This window comes from Entelurus aequoreus, linkage group LG03 (assembly GCF_033978785.1).
Source record: "Entelurus aequoreus isolate RoL-2023_Sb linkage group LG03, RoL_Eaeq_v1.1, whole genome shotgun sequence".
NCBI lineage: Eukaryota > Metazoa > Chordata > Actinopteri > Syngnathiformes > Syngnathidae > Entelurus > Entelurus aequoreus.
In genome coordinates, this window is record NC_084733.1 from 42,557,293 (window position 1) to 42,576,630 (window position 19,338).

The 19,338-nt window shown below is 38.1% G+C and overlaps 1 protein-coding gene across 3 annotated transcripts in view; it reads left to right on the forward strand.

The window, feature by feature from the left end:
* kiz (kizuna centrosomal protein) overlaps positions 1–19,338 on the forward strand; it is a 72,974-nt gene that overhangs the window by 36,336 nt on the left and 17,300 nt on the right. For 2 of the 3 annotated variants that reach the window (XM_062041851.1, XM_062041852.1), the window contains 4 exons: positions 1,652–1,714; positions 4,712–4,813; positions 5,728–5,797; positions 16,262–16,308. In XM_062041851.1, coding sequence (XP_061897835.1) covers positions 1,652–1,714; positions 4,712–4,813; positions 5,728–5,797; positions 16,262–16,308 — 282 coding nt within the window. Of the gene's footprint in view, positions 1–1,651; positions 1,715–1,786; positions 4,672–4,711; positions 4,814–5,727; positions 5,798–16,261; positions 16,309–19,338 lie in introns of those variants that run through there. The other variant, XM_062041853.1, reaches the window with a different exon arrangement.

Genomic DNA, 19,338 nt, shown 5'->3' on the forward strand with positions numbered 1-19,338 from the left:
TACATTGTTTATGTAGGATATACGCATGTATATATAACCTAATCATATTGTTTCTTCAATTTAAAAATAGCTGACCGTTTTTTTCCCCTTTCTCTGGGATTATATTACCAGTTTTGATCTCGGACGTCTGGTCACTTATAGCGTATAAGAATATTATATTACTGTTAAGCAAACTATGAATAATAAAACACGCCAAAACATGTGTCCTTTATCATAGCTACACGTATGACAAAAAAGCGCGTGAAAATCAGTGGTATTCAGTGAGGTAAGATGAATTAAATGCACTGACAGTTCATTGCTCCTGCCAAATGAATTGCACTAGTGGAGCGGATCACCACTCCAAGATGGCGGCCCCGCGTCTCGTCTGCGCCTGTAGGCAGTAGCGCTCCATGCTGCGTACCCTTATAAGATGTCTATGGTTATAACGTTAGCAGTGAGTTTACAGCCTCACTGATTTAACTACACAGCGAATAAAAGTCACGTTACTTAGCCAATAAACGTTAGCTTACATTCAAAACTTACCCTTCTTTGTGCATCTTCAAATGTCGAACGAAGTTGGAAGTTGTTATGTCTCCGTCTGTAATATTCGAACTGCATGATTTGCATAGGGCTATTCGTTTTTTGTTGACCGAGTCGTAGTTTTAATACCCGAACGAAATTAACTTTGGCATAATTGTTTCTCACTGCCGCATTGTTTGACAATTCTTCTTCATTGGTTGTCCTGCAATTTGATTGGATGAGAGCTGTGGGATGAAAACAGCGTAGATCTAATTTGATTGGCTGTTGTAATGAGAGCACACCAGCTGACAGGAACAACACGCTGATAGACACAGACAAAGAAAAGGAAAAATACGGAGCGGCGCGCTCCCAAATAACTTTTTAATCTTTGGGTTTTGGGGAAAGTAGCAAGTCATGTCAAGTCAAAAGGCTCAAGTCCAAGTGAAGTCACAAGTCATTGATGTTAAAGTCTAAGTCGAGTTGCAAGTCTCTTTACATTTTGTCAAGTCGAGTCCAAAGTCATCAAATTCATGACTCGAGTCTGACTCGAGTCCAAGTCATGTGACTCGAGTCCACACCTCTGATACACACACATATATACAGTATATATATATATATATATATGTATATACACACACACATATACAGTATATATATATATATATATATGTATATACACACACACATAAATATACATAGTAAATTTCCCCGCTGCAGACCACTAAAAGTTTGTTTTTTACAAAAGAAATCAATTTTGCCATTGAGCTGTCTTTTTTAATACCTCACTGCCTGGTTTTCATACAGCTCTTTATTCTATTCAGAGCTAAATAAAGACCTTTCATTCCCATTTTCATCCCCTCTCTCTATCTTCCTCGTTCTCTCTTTCTTTCTCTCTCTCTCTCTCTCTCTCTCTCTCTCTCTCTCTCTCTATCTCTCTCTCTCTCTCTCTCTCTCTCTCTCTCCTCTCTCTTTCTCTTTCTTTCTCTCTCTCTCTCTCCCCTGCCACTGCTTTTCTCCACGCCTCTCTCTCTCTTTCTCTTTCTCTTTCTCTTTCTCTTTCTCTTTCTCTTTCTCTTTCTCTTTCTCTTTCTCTTTCTCTCTCTCTCTCTCTCCCCTGCCACTGCTTTTCTCCACGCGCTTCTATTTCTTACAGAACTACAAAGTGCTGAAGAGGACAACCAGGACGAAAGCTCTGTGGAAAGTGTTCCTATTAGAGGTAAAAAGGCATTGCTTATGTCCCAGTATTCACACGTTCCTTATGTGGGGGATTGTTTGCTTCCCACTGCAGTGAATAATGGGCTCTTTTACGCAGTGGCGCTTGCAGCATGATCAAGGTGAATGTAGGGTCAAAGTCCCACCTGAAGAGTGCAGCTATTTTCTGACGGTCAGAGAAAACACTATTTTTCACCCTGGTGTGAGGCATTAGGGAAAAAATTGATGATTCATTATTCCGGCATAATGCGCTTGGCTTTTTGCTGGCTGCCACAGTGGGTAGTGCAAGAGATATATCCTAGGTTCTCATTATTTTCCAAACAATGGTGGTGCAACACAGCTTAACTTGAAAAGTCTTGATTCAAATGCATCCTGGAAGCTGTTGGTGTGCCCATCTCTCTGCTGCTCCTCTGAAATGTAAAGTACTACCCCATGGGGACCAGATTTCTCACCGAGCTTTTCATGTATGTGCATCCCTAAGGTGCGAAGCTTGGGAAAAGAGTCCATTTGTTTTGCTTAATCAAAAGAGCTATAAACAGTAAAAAAGAAAAGAAGGGAGGAAAAAAGATACTCGATATTTCTCAAGGAAAGAGTTTTATTACAGCCCACAACATCAATGCCCTAGTCAAATGATATGGCTTTGGAACTGACAGTAATTGCCAACGTATTTGGATGTCAGGATTGTGAAATAGAATGCAACTATATTAAAAGTGATACCGTACTTTGTGTATATGTTCAGGTGTCAGGTATTCCCCTAAACTGCCAAACTACCTGTGGCGGTGGGGGCATGGTTATGGGCGTGGTCACATGATATCATCAAGTAATTTTGCGTAATTAGCTAAGACGAGTTAGTATTAAATACATCCACATCACAAACATGCTGACAACGCTCCAGACTATCACAATGGTGTGTGTTTTCTTTACATCCGGTTTTGGTAGGGTGGTTTTCGGTGATCAAAGTCTTGTTTCTGGTGGTCAAGTTTTCGGTACATCACTTGTCAATAGTGTGCAGGCTAAATATATATAAATTCATAATATAACGACCAGCTAATGTTGGTGTATTATGTTTGTGTGGTTTGGATTTGATGTCAGTTTTTCCCATGTTTGCATACACACCGTCCGTGCCTGAAAGATGACTGGTGGAGAATGAGGAAGTGTTGTCGTGTGTCTGGGGAAGTGCGGACTCACAAGATGAAAGTGTTTACACGGGAGGTAAAGCCTGTTGGAATTGTGCCGTTCGTTATCATAAGATTGGTAATAAAAGTTAAAAATAGTGTCAGACTTTGTGTGATTTCCTCTGGGGGCTACAATATATTTTATTGCTTTAATTGGTTTTCAAATAAAAAAAAACAACCTTATTTTCAAGGTGTGGCGGTAATGAAAATGCTGAGGCGGCGCGCCACATTTAATTACATTAAGGGGAAACCCTAGATTTGATCCTCCAAGCTCACATTTGATTTTTAGTTGTAATTTGTCCTCAAATTTGTGATGTTGGTTTTGTCACTATTAATGTGACTTTGTATAATTTTACCATTTGCACCTATCAGTATTTGAGTGGAATATCCAGACCTGCGCCCCAAATCTCCTCCAACCTTTACAGAAAAATATTCTTCAAAAGTTAAACAAAACTTTGATTTCAAACCATCGACAATATATGAGACCTCAGCAAACAGTTTTTTTGTGTGGTTTTTACTAGGAGTGTTCAAACAATTCGACTCACCTCCAAATCGCGATGCTTATCTAATCCAATTTTCAGTCGATTCGAAATTTTACAAACCGAAAGGAGTTTTTATAACCTGTAGCCTATTTTGAAAATGTTTCATTATAATACATTGGGAGATTAGGCTTGAATTGAGAATTGTGTTAAATTGAGAATCAATTCTGAAAAAAAATGTCACCCCAAGAATCAGATACAATTTTAAGGTGCCCAAAGATCACCACCTCTACTTTTTATGATGCCACCACAAAATGGAACCTAGTGCCACATAGAAAATTATTGGCACAGTATAAATCCAATTGATTACTTAGATATCAATCTACAGAAACATTTTACTGAGCAGGTGCTAACATAGTTACACTTACTAAATTGCAATACTTCAAGGATTCAAGGAACTTTAAACATGACACAAAAGGTAGTTTTTAATATTAGTTTTAATTTAAATTGTTAATACCATTTTTATGTCATGAGTACCACAAGAACACTAATACTTAATGCACATCATAATTTAAATAGACTAAGATATAAATAGAGTACGTTATTGGCATAGGTTAATAGAAATAGATTGTAAATAGAATAAAATAAATGGTCATCCTGTAGTCACTACAGTGTAAAACAATGACAGCAAACCAAACCAAATAAAAGCCAAGTTCAGCACATTTGATACATGTGTGCAAGGACCTAGCAAACATCTTCCTGTTAAAAAACATGTGAATTACTAATACTGTTAATAAAGGTTTTATGACAGTTTGAACCCAAAACAAATACATTTTACAGTATGTGGGAAAATTGGTGTGAAATTAGAACAAATTAAAAGTCAACCAGCGTCACATATTGTAATGTGTTTGACTTTAAAGGTTTATTTGTTCCTGTGTTATTGTGCACAAAATGTAATTGTGTACTATAAATTTGTGTTGGCCCTGCGATGAGCTGGCGACTTGTCCAGGGTGTACCCCAGTGTCCGCCCTAATGCAGCTGAGATAGGCTCCAGCACCCCCCCGCAACCCAGAGAGGGACAAGCGGTAGAAAATGGATGGATGGACTCTCCATTTCCTGGTTGAGGATCATGGAAAAACAACAAGAGATCATGGAAACAGTTGCTGCATACTGTGGACTTTACAAAAAAAGCACAGCGAAGTTGAAGTTTTCACCCACACTCTCTAGTAGTGCAATTTTCAAGACTAAGCTACTGAAGCATATCTTGGCAAACACATAAACCTCTGAAAGTAGGAAACCTGTGTTTTAAGCAAATATTTGACTGTGTGTCTGTTTGTTCCTGAACAGAGACAAAAGCATATCAGTTACTTAAACTATCAGCCATGCAAGAACAGCTGCAGAGTTCTGAAAACGAGGAGGAAGAAAATGGAGAGGAGGATGACTTCTCAGGTAAAAAAATACAATTAAAATAAAAAACTAGCCTTATAATGTGATCCACTTTATTATTAGAACATAACACAATTTAATAGTTGTATTATTATTAGGGCTGTCAAAAATAAGTTAAATCATATGATTAACCACAAAATAAAATCACATTCATCATGTTTATGTGCAGATTAATCACACAATTTATTTGGACCATACATGCTCCTTTACATTAATCGCCGATGATTACCTATAAGATGGCATGTGTTACTATCGAGTTAGGGATCAGATCAATGAATACGTGCAAAGATGAGTGAAGAGAGTCCGATTGGTATGATAGCTGGTAAATTCCCTTCAAAGTAGTCCCTTCGTGGACTTTTGATAAAACTGTTATCAAGTTGTTGGCAAAACATTTAAACATGTAACATTTACAAATATTCTGGATGACGTCCTGACAATTTTTTTTATTTGTGTCCAAATATTGGGGACTGTTTAATTTAATTTAATTTGCGCAAGCAAGTCATAACCTGTGATTAATCTTAATTAGTCCAAATTCAAAGGATTGATTTATCTTGGTTAAAAAATATAGTTTGACAGCACTGATTATCATTTCATGAAATTAACCAAAATTACTTTGAAAAATGGTGGCAAACTATGACAGCATGCCCACCAATGTGTTTTCAGTGCATTGCTGCACAGATCTGTTCAAAAAACGTAAATTGTACACTCTCCTCAGCTACACTAACCAAAAAATCTTCATCTACAGTACATCAAACGTTTAAACCTTACAGGTTTTCAACAGGTTTTAATGAATTCTTTGTGACATATGATGTCACTGGAGCTCGTTTGAAGATTCTTTATGATATGCTGAGTACATTAGCTGGTGATGTCATTTCCTAATTGGATTGTTTTATACCGTCTTGTTTGCCCTTTTTAAGGAATAAATCATGGCTATGAAGTGGACCTTGGGAGGGCCAAACGCTACTCAGATCAAGACCCTTACTCTCGGTAAGAACGTTGTTGTTATTCGACGGGCCACCAGACACCAAAGTGGTTGATGTACATTTGCATGGCTACTCTCATAATTCCCTGTTCATTTCCATAAGATCAAGGGGGCACCACCCATTAACTCGCTCACAAAGACAAAAGGCCCCCAAAGCCCCTCTCACTTGCTGTTTGCTGGGTTCAACTAGGTTTTTGAAATCAAAATCATAACTACAAAGCAAAATTGGTGTGATAATCTCACTATCTTTTGGCTCGTCGCTTCAATGAAAACACATATCAAGCTGTAGGATGAAGGGCAAGCACTTTCAAAGAAGTGTTGACAAGAACAAGCATCCTTTCGTTTTGTTCAAATGCATTGGAGCTGCTCAAATCAGAACCCTAAGTGGACTGGACAAGAACGTCTAATGATAAACAGCCTCGCGGAATCTAACAGCAACGCGCTTACATTTGAATATCAACACGACTTCATCAAATCTGCAATTGCCTATCAGGTCCTCAGAGTACCTCTTTGCCACAAAACCCATTTGGGATCCTGTAATGGCTGCGTAAACGTTATGAGGAATAATCTTCTCTGATTTCATGTGATTACTGGGTACCATGCTGATACGAGGGCTGAAGGCTGTATGTCCCCGGCCTGGCAAGCAGGCACAGCAGTATGCCTATTAGCCGAGGGAAGGGCTAATGGGCTGACTCTATTGTGGTCCTCGTAGTTGCTGATGTCTGCTGCTGCCAGGCACTGTGCACGGACCACCCTTTTTAATAAACATGAGCCAATTTCAGACCCAAACCCTTTCAGTTGTTGCCTGTGTCCATATCATTAATTTGCAGGGGGAACCCAAAATGTGTGATTAAACAAAGTTCAGTAAAGAAAAATACAAAATATTGCAGAAGAATAATGATGCAGCTTGAGTACACAAGTTACATTGAACAAATGCGTAATCATGTACGCTTATATAGGTGACCCTCTCATTTCACTAAGGTTACGAAGCAGTGCCAGGAGGGGCGACCTGACATCATTCTCTGCTCATACTATTTATTTTCTTGTCTTCTCTTGGACGTTTAGCTTTAAGCAGTCCACTTACTACTGTCTCCTCTTGCCCTTTATTGCATCCACAAGTGGTCTAGAAGCCCTGCACTTAAGCAGAAGCATAACACTGCAGGATGCTCTTGCCCCGCTCCTCTGTGTCTCACTCTGTCACTCTCTACCCTTTCTCCATCTTTTTATCCTCCCATTTTCCATCCTTGTGTATGCGCCGACTCCTTTCTTCCTAATTGTTTGCTTTAAATTTGTCAGCGAGCTGATGAGCACCACCAAAAGAAGGCTGAAGCTGGACTCAAAATACAAACATGTCTTCCTCCCCTGTGTTGTCTTAGACAATAATTATGAGTTGTTGGTTAAGCTTAGACTATAGCAGAGAGGATTGTAGTTTTGTAGTTTAAAGCCAAGGCTTTGGTGCAAAAAAATGCATTTATAGCTCTTTGTGAGGCTCCTCATTATGTGTGGGCCTGATTCATTAAGTAATTGGTTTGCAGTTGTTTACATGAGTATTAAGGCCTTCTATTCAGGGCCTTTGAGAGATACATTGTGCAAATGTTGCATGTTATGAATGCAGAATGAGAGGCAGGGGGCCAGTCCTATTGGCCAAACACTGCACTCGGATGAAAAGAGAGAGAAAAGCATTGGGCGCTGCTTTGCATAGCAATGACCGGGGCCTTAATAAGCTTTACAGATTAAATACATGCAGTCTATACAAGATGCAGAGGGATACTCCTAACACATTTATATGTGCTCATTTCACTATTATTGAGTTTGAGAGAATTGAGGTCTTTCTTATTCTTTCTTCCCCCTCCCTATGGCTTCCTTGCTCTCCCACACGGTGTTTTTCAATCAGATACTTTTATAGAATGTCTGTATTGTATTATAACTCATGGGGAAGGAATTGATCTGCAACATTTATTAAGGATTTGTCCATTACAAATCTTTTGCTCTCTTTTTGAATGCTAAAGTAAAATCACTTTGTGGCTGAGTGGGGATGAAAGGAATAATGCACGAAGGAGTGAGTCTTAATAAGCAGCTGCACTCCATGTAAAGACCACTTGTTCCCCTTTGTATGCAAGTGCATGCCACTGCTTCCTCTCATTCAAAGAAACATTGTGCTCCTTTCTTTCGTGCACATTTCAGAGGCCACACCTTCCTTGTTTTTATTTAGCAACTTCAAATACTTATTCTTTATTTTGCTTTGTTGACGTGTAAAAGAAAAAATCAAATCGCCACACACACTCATAAAAAAGATTTGTTTGGCATCAGCTGGTTTTATGATTGTAGTGCATATAATGCCTGCAGCGCCTGCTTGACAAACAAAACCCTGACTCAACAATTAGTGGTGTACATCGCTGCCTTGGACAACAGTATGTGCTCCAGCATTCGACCTCAAACCACTCAAAGTGCAAAAATCAGAAGCACACTCGTTTCCTGGTGGGTCAGTAATGTGGATCTCTGATGGCTCACTAGGAGGAGGGTAGAACAGGTTTAACCAAAAGAAAAAGAAGGTGCGGTCCGCAGGTATAGAGAGGGAGGTATAGAAGGAGAGCAAGACCCATACATAGTCAAAGAAGAAGGGCAAAATGATGTACAGTACAATAGGCATCATATAAGGTAATAACACAAAAATACAAACTAACATTTAATTATAACTGAAAAAAAGACGAAGAATAATATATTTGACCCCTGGTCAGCACCTTTGTGTCTCACAAAAAACAACCGTTAGACTTCCACTAGTGGAGTTCACATCGGATGAAAGCAATAAATTAAGTTTTTTTCTAAGCACTCTTTTTGCTCTAATTTTTAAAAATTGTAATACTTTGAATTGATTGAAAGCCCAAAACTCCAAATACTATCATCAACCACATCATTGGGTACACCACCACAATTTAACAAGATCATATACTTTTGAAAATAGGTATAAGAAACATATTCTCACAAACATAATATAGTTCAGTTATAAATTTGACTAATTGTTTGTCTTTGTTTTATTATTATTCCTGACAAAAGTAGTATGATTTGTAAAAACATATTTCTACAGTTTTGTATTGAATGTTATTGAACAATGCAAGTGCATATTGTTGTGTCTTGTGAGTGTTATAGCTTGTGGTACAGTTTTGAAGTGGTATTATGTAGTGGTGTCATCCACTGAATAGAAGTGTCTTATTATTAGGCTACAATAGACGAGCAATGCTATCCCCACTAAACTACAGTCATTCAGGGTGGGTGACAATATGTTGTGATCACTGCTGCTTTTTCCTAAATTGCAGTTCTGCCTTGTTGCCAGGAGAGAGCGCTGACATGTTAGAGTGCGCCCACTCACATTTGTCTCTCAATGTTTGCCCCCAATGAGGGTGACATCCTGCTGCCATTCAGGCCTGCTGGAGTACATTGAAGCATAGCCTAAACAATGTTTGTGCGGGGGTCACAGCTGGGATGGGAGTAGGAGTTGATGGGAATGATGAGGTGATGGGTCTACCTTTACCTTTAGACAAGCGCTGTGCAAAAGTGCTGTTGAGCTATTAACATTTGTGTGTGGGTGGCAGGAGCTTAAAAAAGCAGAGTAAACAAAAGCATTTTCCTGCCTCTCAGTCTCGACAAACCAGTTTTAAATGCTTTGTAAGTATTATTTCTGCCTTATACCTCACATCCCAGTTAATGTAAGATTATAAGATAATCAATGCCATAAGAATACTAGCCTAGATATTGTGGTCCTGTGGATTTTTTATTTCAAGTAGTATATACACTGACAGTGCCATTATGTTTTTTTTTAATTTCAGCCGGCGTGAGTACGGTGCCCAGATAAATGAGAAGCTGGCATCAGAAACCAAGCCATTGTAATTATGCTACAACATTAGGTACACCTCCAATTCAGCAACTTTTGAAATGCTATATTATACTATAACCACACATGTAGTTTAATAATATTTCAGTTCTACACCACTGCAAACTACAATCATTGAATTAAATACCATCTTGCTGACATTGTCCAAACAAATTGTGATGGAAGAATTCAGCTTGCATCATGCAAGTGGACCTAATGGCGTGGCAGTGAAGGTTTTTGTAGACTTTGAAATTCTCAATTTTGAAGTCTGGCAAATGTATGTTGGCTCTCTGATATCTAAACACCACCAATTTACAATGAAGAGTCTTCAAGAATTATCTCAGATTTTATGGTTCCATACGTTTAGACACCCTCTGAGATTATATTCAGTATCGAGACAACCTTTATGTTGTTAGTACATCAATGCACAGTAGAGGTATAAAATAACCAGACAAGAAAAAAAATACTGTTGATTTATTTCCATCAAATGGAATTATAGGTCATATAGGACTCCGCTATCCATAATACAAACACAAAAAAACTGTTAAACATGAGATAAATAACACAATGAAACAATTGCAAAGGCCAGGGGAAGAGAATGCGCAACTGTCAGGGGAAAAAAAGATCTGTACAATAGCTGTAATTTACATCGTTTTTCACATTAGATTCACCTCGGTCTACTGGAGCTGGCAAAACAGTGGCCAGCCCAGTCTTACATATTCAGATCATTGCCTCAATTAAGAGAAACGCTACAGAAGATGAACTGGCATAAATGTTTACGAAAAACGAAAAATTAGATTGCGGGTGTCACATCCAGTGTGAGCTCTATATGGTAATAGCCCTGTCTTGAAATCAGCCCTATCCCTCTCTGAAGTGGAACAGCTGATAGAACATTCCTATCCTTGGGGGCAGGGGGGAGATTATCACTGTATTTTTGCTGCAACATGGTATTGGTCTTATCAGTGGCCTTCCACTTGTAAAAAGATGTGAATGTCCATGTACTTCCTTTACAGTTCTATTTCCATTGTTATTCCCTTTAATGAATGTGGATGGAAAGCGGATCTTCTCTTTTTATGTATTCAGCTTCCCCATTAGTATCCGCATAACAAAGGTTTATACAGTACATGACTGCGGAAAAATAATTTTCAAAAGCATGATATGGGAACAATATGCTTTTCTATCGTCTTAATCTTTTGGTATAGGAACATCTGTCAACATACTCTAATTCATGAGTAATGATTAGAATAAAAGTGGCTTTCACTGATGCACATTTCAAAATGAGATACCGTATTTTTCGGATTATAAGTAGCTCCGGAGTGTACGTCGCACTGGCCGAAAATGCATACTAAAGAAGGAAAAAAACATATTAAAGATTAAAGTACCAATGATTGTCACACACACACTAGATGTGGTGAAATTTGTCCTCTGCATTTGACCCATACCCTTGGGGAGCAGTGGGCAGCAGCGGCGCCGTGCCCGGGAATCATTTTGGTGATTTAACCCCCAACTCCAACCCTTGATGCTGAGTGAAAAAAACATATATACGTCGCACTCGAGTATAAGTCGCATTTTTGGGGGGAAATTTATTTGATCAAATCCAACACCAAGAATAGACATTTGAAAGGCAATTTAAAATAAATAAAGAATAGTGAACAACAGGCTGAATAAGTGTACGTTAATTGACGCATAAATAACCAACTGAGAACGTGCCTGGTATGTTAACATAACATATTATGGTAAGAGTCATTCAAATAACTATAACATATACAAACCCCGTTTCCATATGAGTTGGGAAATTGAGTTAGATGTAAATATAAACGAATACAATGATTTGCAAATCCTTTTCAACCCATATTCAATTGAATGCACTACAAAGACAACATATTTGATTTTCAAACTCATGAACTTTATTTTTTTTTTGCAAATAATAATTAACTGAGAATTTCATGGCTGCAACACGTGCCAAAGTAGTTGGGAAAGGGCATGTTCACCACTGTGTTACATCACCTTTTCTTTTAACAACACTCAATAAACGTTTGAGAACTGAGGAGACACATTTTTTTAAGCTTCTCAGGTGGAATTCTGTCCTATTCTTGCTTGATGTACAGCTTAAGTTGTTCAACAGTCCGGGGTCTCCATTGTGGTATTTTAGGCTTCATAATGCGCCACACATTTTCAATGGGAGACAGGTCTGGACTACAGGCAGGCCAGTCTAGTACCCGCACTCTTTTACTATGAGGCCACGTTGATATAACACGTGGCTTGGCATTGTCTTGCTGAAATAAGCAGGGGCGTCCATGGTAACGTTGCTTGGATGGCAACATATGTTGCTCCAAAACCTGTATGTACCTTTCAGTATTAGTGGTGCCTTCACAGATGTGTAAGTTACCCATGTCTTGGGCACTAATACACCCCCATACCATCACAGATGCTGGCTTTTCAACTTTGCGCCTATAACAATCCGGATGGTTCTTTTCCTCTTTGGTCCGGAGCACTCGATGTCCACAGTTTCCAAAAACAATTTGAAATGTGGACTCGTCAGACCACAGAACACTTTTCCACTTTGTATCAGTCCATCTTAGATGAGCTCAGGCCCAGCAAAGCCGACGGCGTTTCTGGGTGTTGTTGATAAACGGTTTTCGCCTTGCATAGGAGAGTTTTAACTTGCACTTACAGATGTAGCGACCAACTGTAGTTACTGACAGTGGGTTTCTGAAGTGTTCCTGAGCCCATGTGGTGATATCCTTTACACACTGATGTCACTTGTTGATGCAGTTCAGCCTGAGGGATCCAAGGTCACGGGCTTAGCTGCTTACGTGCAGTGATTTCTCCAGATTCTATGATTCCTTTAATGATATTACGGACCATAGATGGTGAAATCCCTAAATTCTTTGCAATAGCTGGTTGAGAAAGGTTTTTCTTCTTCCTCGTTGTCGCTCCTGGTATGCGCCGTTTCCTTTCTTTCTGCTGCTGGATCGCCGTTTTCTGCTGCATAGTTCACTACGTCCAGCTTGTAATCTGCAGTATATGATTTCCTTTTCGGTGCCATTTTTGTTCAGCCCTTCTCAGTTTTTATAAGTTACCGCCAATGTTGAAATTAGCCATTTTAATAGCTACGGACATAGTAGCATGTAGCATCCCATGTCCCACATTGCACTTCTGCCATGACCCACAATGCACTTCTGCCCCCCCCCCGAATTATTATTGGTTGACGTGTGTGTGACGATTGCTGACATTTGCTTCGTCTCTTATGCGAATGAGATAAATAATATTATTTGATATTTTACGGTAATGTGTTAATAATTTCACACATAAATCGCTCCGGAGTATATGTCGCACCCCCGGCCAAACTATGAAAAGAACTGCGACTTATAATCCGAAAAATACGGTACTATATTCTACAAACATTTTGACACCATGCCCCACGTAACTTGGATCTTGCTTCAGAAGCTTACGATATTAATGGGCCAGATTGCACAGCTCATGTTCTTTTTAGCATTGACATGGTGCTAACTTTACTACTGTTTACGAAAATACTTGATGTCATAAGTTTGTGTTTAGTGTTAAACATATCCTCATTACTTGACTTCTTTAGCCACTCAACTTGTTTCTTGACAGCTGACCGATACAGAGAGTAAATGAAGACCATGAACTACTATTTTGATTGATCAAAAAAAAAAGATATTCAGGCAATCGTTGTTATGTTGTAAAACTCTTGCTAATACATATTTTACAGTTTATTTTACTTTTAAAAGTGATCTATTTTGCAAAATCAACTTTTTTACGGATTGGTACCTGTTTTTTTTTTCGTATTTACATTCCCACAAGTCAAACCATGGATGTATGGTGGAAATATTTATAAAACAATACTGCCTTCCTTCAGTCTTCCACCTAAATAGCCGTTTGAAATTTGCCCAAGTTGTGACATTAGCGAATATCTCCATATCCGCCATTGTAGTCCAATGCTGTAGTCAATAAGCTAATTTTTCTTTATCCTCTAGTAGTGGGAGTATAGTTCGAACCTATAGCTGTCAGTAGACTCGCTATGGAATCGCTGAAAAATACAGCATGGCAGGCAGGGAGAAGACACAGTCGGCGTGGAGGCACGTAAATAAGACTGCCCACAAAACGGTGCATCCTGAAGAGATGGTCAGAAAGCAACTTGAAAACGGTGTGTAAAACATAATCCATGCAAAATGTTGACTAAAGAAACACCATTACATGTTACTTAAACCACAAAAAAGTGTTTTAAATGTAAAGAAGAAAATCATAATGACCACCTTTTAAAGGATGTCCCATTACTATACGTGCTTTTGTAGGATTAGCAGTTTAACTGGGTATGTGTGGTTTGTCCAAATGTCTCAACTGCCTATCAATCAATCCAAATTGTTATAGCCCTTAATCACAATTGTTTTTAAGAGCTTCACAAACTCACCATGACATCACCTAATCTAAACCCGCATCCAAGCAAGGAAAAACTCAACAGACCCCAGCTGGGGAAAAATAAGAAACCTTGAGAAGGGACCACAGATGTTTGGACCACCCTTCCAGGGTGATTGGCTGCAATGGATGTCAAAATGGGTATAATTATTGAATTGTTAATTAGTAGATAATGTGGGACTCAAGTCCATCGAGAAGCCAACAGATAGTAATAGAGAGATCTTCTTCCGGGCTCAGTCTATGCCAAACAAATTATTCTGCTGTTGCTATTGATCATTGTTTTGAGTTTCCGGTCACCTAAGGTGCTGACAATCAAGTGCCTGATTGTAGTACCTTGATGGTAGGTGATATATCCTTCACTGGAAAAATCAGGCTTGTCTTTTTTAAAGGCAATCCTGTTTCTCACAGTCTGGGACAAACTCCATTCACCAAGGTGACAATGCTATCACCCCTATAGAGTGATGTTTATAAAATAATTTGGGAATATAAAGAATAGCATGGCATGCCGGCATCTTGATTTGTCATTACTGATCAAACTTCATCAAGCAATCCATCAAAGAACATGTCAACCAAGATACAATTGCAACAGCAGAATAACCTGTTTTTGCATAAGTAGTGATATTTTGTTTGAACACAACAAATGTAGCCCACGTTACTTACAAATGAGACATTATTTAAAAAAAAACAAACAGGCAGTAATAATGTATTTGCTAGAAGCTTTGCTAAAAAAAAGAGAAATGCTTAGCCAAACACACATTTCCGAAATGTTCTTTCTTTCTTTCTTTCATGTTTATTTCGAATATGTAGACAAAACAAAAACAAACAAATTTTGCAAAAAACAACAAAAAAGCCATTCAAGAATGAATAACAAAAACAATAATAATAATAATAATAATAGTAATAATAAAAAGCAAAAAGAAACAAGAAATGAAATTAAACATTAATGTAAACATATCCGAAAAGGAGTGAGAAGAAGTAAAAACTTATGTACTCCCACCCCTCTTATTACTTACTGTATGTTTAATAATAATAATAATAATAATAATAATAATATTATATAAAAATGTTATGCTATATAAATACATATACATATATAAGTATGTATGTATGTATATATATATATATATATATATATATATATATATATATATATATATATATATATATATATATATATATATATATACAACATACATTTAACAAATGTTAGTTGTATTCATCAATTGTGAACCATTTTTCAACTTTGAAAGCAGATGTTTAGCTCCGGTTCAACAAAACATTCCAGCAGAATAGAATAAATACCTTTAATGTTGCGAAACAGTATTCTGAAATTAATGTAAATGTTTCCTCATGATTGCACTGACTGTATAGTGCTCTGTCAATAGCACCAAGCAATATGCTTGGTTTAGAAATGGCTGTTGTATCTTTTTCAATCCTGAGTGGTGCAAAGCAGCCATATATCGTTTGGACAAAAGCAATTGGAATATAGCCAGAGTAATTTTTTCCTTTTTCTTACTGTGTAAAGATTTGACTGAGGCAGCGATGAGAAGATGAGAGTGAGTGAGAGGATGACAATCAAAAGGGTCATTTGTATGAATTGATGCAGATGGAGGCTGGTTAAAACTCCACATCTTTGTTTTTCCCTCCCTTCTCCTCCTTCTGTGTACAGGAACAACACAATGCAGATATGGAAGATGCATACGTACAAGCCATATTGATATGTTTTTTTAATCTCGGAGATGATGAGGTTAGATTGTGGGCTTGTGAATGGGCTCTGTGAAGATGTAAATAAAAGAGGAGGCCTTTAAAAAGTGGAACCGCTGGCCTTATTGCATATGCATTGAATTAGATCAAAGCCGTTTCGGAGGTCATACATTTACATAGCGATATCAGCAAAGCTATGGGACCTTGGCAACCCCTAGCTTTGGACTGTTTTTCAATGAGGGCCCGGTGGATGTCCATTGCTGCAACTACAACAGGAGTCAAGTAAGCTGTCTGTGCTTTGCTGTTCAAACTATGACAGCAAATTCTCTTCGGACTTTTCAGAAAATAACACATGAGCAATGTTTGGGGTGCGACTTTTCCACTGTCACACTTTGCAATTTCAGAACTAGTTACTGTATTTTATAGCAAAACCTGATACATGTTTTTGTGCTTATAGGAAGGACAAGGTGAACCCAAAGATTTATTCTGCTCTGCAGTCAAGTGGTAAGTAGTGTACACCAAATCACACTGTAGGTGGAAGTAGACAACTACCATTACTGTGGTGTCATCTCACTTGAAAACTTTTATGGAATGCATAATGCATGTAAAATGGATCATACTTTTTAAAGTGCATCTGCCAAGTGCTTGGAGTAAAATGTGTTCATTATAGATTATGAAAATATACGGTAAAAAAGTGTGTATACAAATCACATATGAACAAGTTTAGATTATTAAATCATTATCAAGCAGGCAAGACAAAACTAATTATATTTTTGATTCCAAAAGGTGTGGAAAACATAACCAATGAAAAAAAAAACACTGCTTCACTCTCTGTGTGTGTGCATTACACTTTGACATTGCTCTGCTGTAACGGCGGCAGCACTTGAAAGTGCAACACATACGTCAGAGTTGTTTGTATTGTTTGTAAAGACACCTTGTCAAAAGAGGTTAATCACGTAGGACAGATGAAAACAAAGAGGTTTAATATTTTAAATGATAGAATTTGAAGCTTCACATAAACACCAATAATTTAAATTTAAACATCCTCTCAAAGGAGCTACCTATGCCTTTTAAGAACTTGTAAACCAAAAATCGACCTTGAAGCTAATCCTTTTTTACCCAAAACAGGGTTGTACAGTATGTTGGTCTACAAGCTTATAATCCTTTTATCAGATGGTCTAATTTTTGGCAATCTTATCCCCTACTAAATTACTGCTGAAAAGAAAGAACATATTGGACTATTTCTTATCAACTTCTGGAGCTTTGCTGACTTAACATTTTATATTTACATTTAGTTTATTCAAAAGAGATTATACATATTAATGAGAATTTGACACGTAAATATATGACATTATAGCCAATGACTAATTTCCATCTCCAGTCCCCTGGCAATTTGTTGTTAAAATTAAGACAAACACTTTTAAAACATAGTACACAAAATCACAATATTTTATGTAAAATTCCAAGATTTAGGTGCCATACGTGCTGCTGTAGACACTCACTGTCACAAATGTATCTCTTCATTTAATTGTTATTATATTATTATGATTATCACTGTTGTTGTGATATTAGTCTGCTGCATGTTGGCCCCATTTTTAGCACGTCGTCCCCATTTTTAGCACGTCAGCCTCTCTGTTTGAACACCTCTTTGAGGAGCGTGCGTGTTCTCCCCGTGCGTGGGTTTTCCAGGTTCTCCGGTTTTTTCCCACATTTTAGAAACATGCATGTTAGATTTACTGGAGACGCTTAATTGTTCATGCGAGTGAATGATTGTGAATGTCTGTTAGTCTTTATGTGCCCTGTGATTGACTGGTGACTAGTCCAGGGTGTTTCTTGCCCTTCACCTAAGGTCAGCTTGGGTAGGCTCCAGTTCACCCATGACTAGGTTTGTATATTGTTAGGATTTTATTGATATTGACACCGATACCAATATCAATATTCCTTATCAAAACCGGTATTTATCGGTACTTTTATCGGTACTGTATATAATTGTTGTAAATAAAGATGTTGAAAAAAGTATTATTTATTTCCATTTTTAGTAGCAAAATAATTTTTACACCACCACATCATATAACATCTCACAGCAGGGAAATATTTTATCAACACTTTTTTTTAAAAGTCTAAAACAAGTTAACTTTGTTTGCAGTGCAAGGTGCAAAGCAGTTTGTAATCACATCATAAACGACCACACAGCTCCATAAGTTGTTTGCATTAATTACAATTACACTCAGCTGGAAATAAGATTTATTTATGCCATTCATGTGCAGAGCACAGACCTTTTACACAATTTATCATATACCATATATAATACAAATCAATACAATCAATTAACATGCTAGATAGCATGTTAGGTAGGTGTGCATTTTGTAACAATAATAATTGTTATATCTGTTTATGTTGCATACGGACCTACTCAGTGGCCTAGTGGTTATAGTGTCCTCCCTGAGATCGGTAGGTTGTGAGTTCAAACCCCGGCCGAGTCATATCAAAGACTATAAAAATGGGACCCATTACTTCCCTGCTTGGCACTCAGCATCAAGGGTTGGAATTGGGGGTTAAATCATCAAAAATGATTCCCGGGCGCGGCCACTGCTGCTGCCCACTGCTCCCCTCACCTCCCAGGGGGTGATCAAGGGTGATGGGTCAAATGCGGAGAATACTTTCGCCACACCTAGTGTGTGTGTGACAATCATTGGTACTTTAACTTTATTTAAGTAATGGACCGGAGGCCATATTAAGCGTCGACAGCTACTGATGTATGCATCTGTGCCTTGTGTACGTTATAAATAAAAAGACCCAGTGAGCAAGGGTAATGTTCGATCGTTCAGTCTGTAGAGTCAAGAGACGGAATTAAACTGAAACACATTTAAGCAAGATGTGTTTTGATGCCACGCAAATGTGGCGCGATGGAGGAATGTCAGACGGTGAATTTTGCTTCAAAGCTACTTAATGAATTATGTCTCTTTAATTTGTCACTTTTTTAAATTAATTAATATTATTCTGTGGATTATTGGATATCTAGAATGACGATTGATGAAGCGTGCTAGCGGTGGTCGTGAGTAAAGCGCGTTCACTTCAAACTGACACTAACACTTTTGATGACTTTTGATGAGGAATTATTGTTTTGTTACAAACATTGTATGTGGTATTGCTTCCCTATTTGTTATTATTCCAAGGTGATTATCAGACCTTATCCTACCTGAGTCTTTTTTTATGCGTAACAGCGGCAGCTAAAGAGAATGTGATAGCATGTCATAATTATGACGGTCTCATGGATAAAAAAATACAGACAGCCGTATAATTTGTCCAGAATCTTAACGGTCCTTCTGGACCAGGGGTCGGCAACCCGCGGCTCCGGAGCCGCATGCGGCTCTTTGACCACTCTGATGCGGCTCAGCTACATACATGCCGACCCCCCCGATTTTCCCAGGAGACTTATGGATCTCAGTGTCTCTCATAGATTGCTCCCAGGGAAAAAATAATCCTATTTACACTCTAATTACTAAATAAAGGGCGTGCCCTAATTGCACTGCA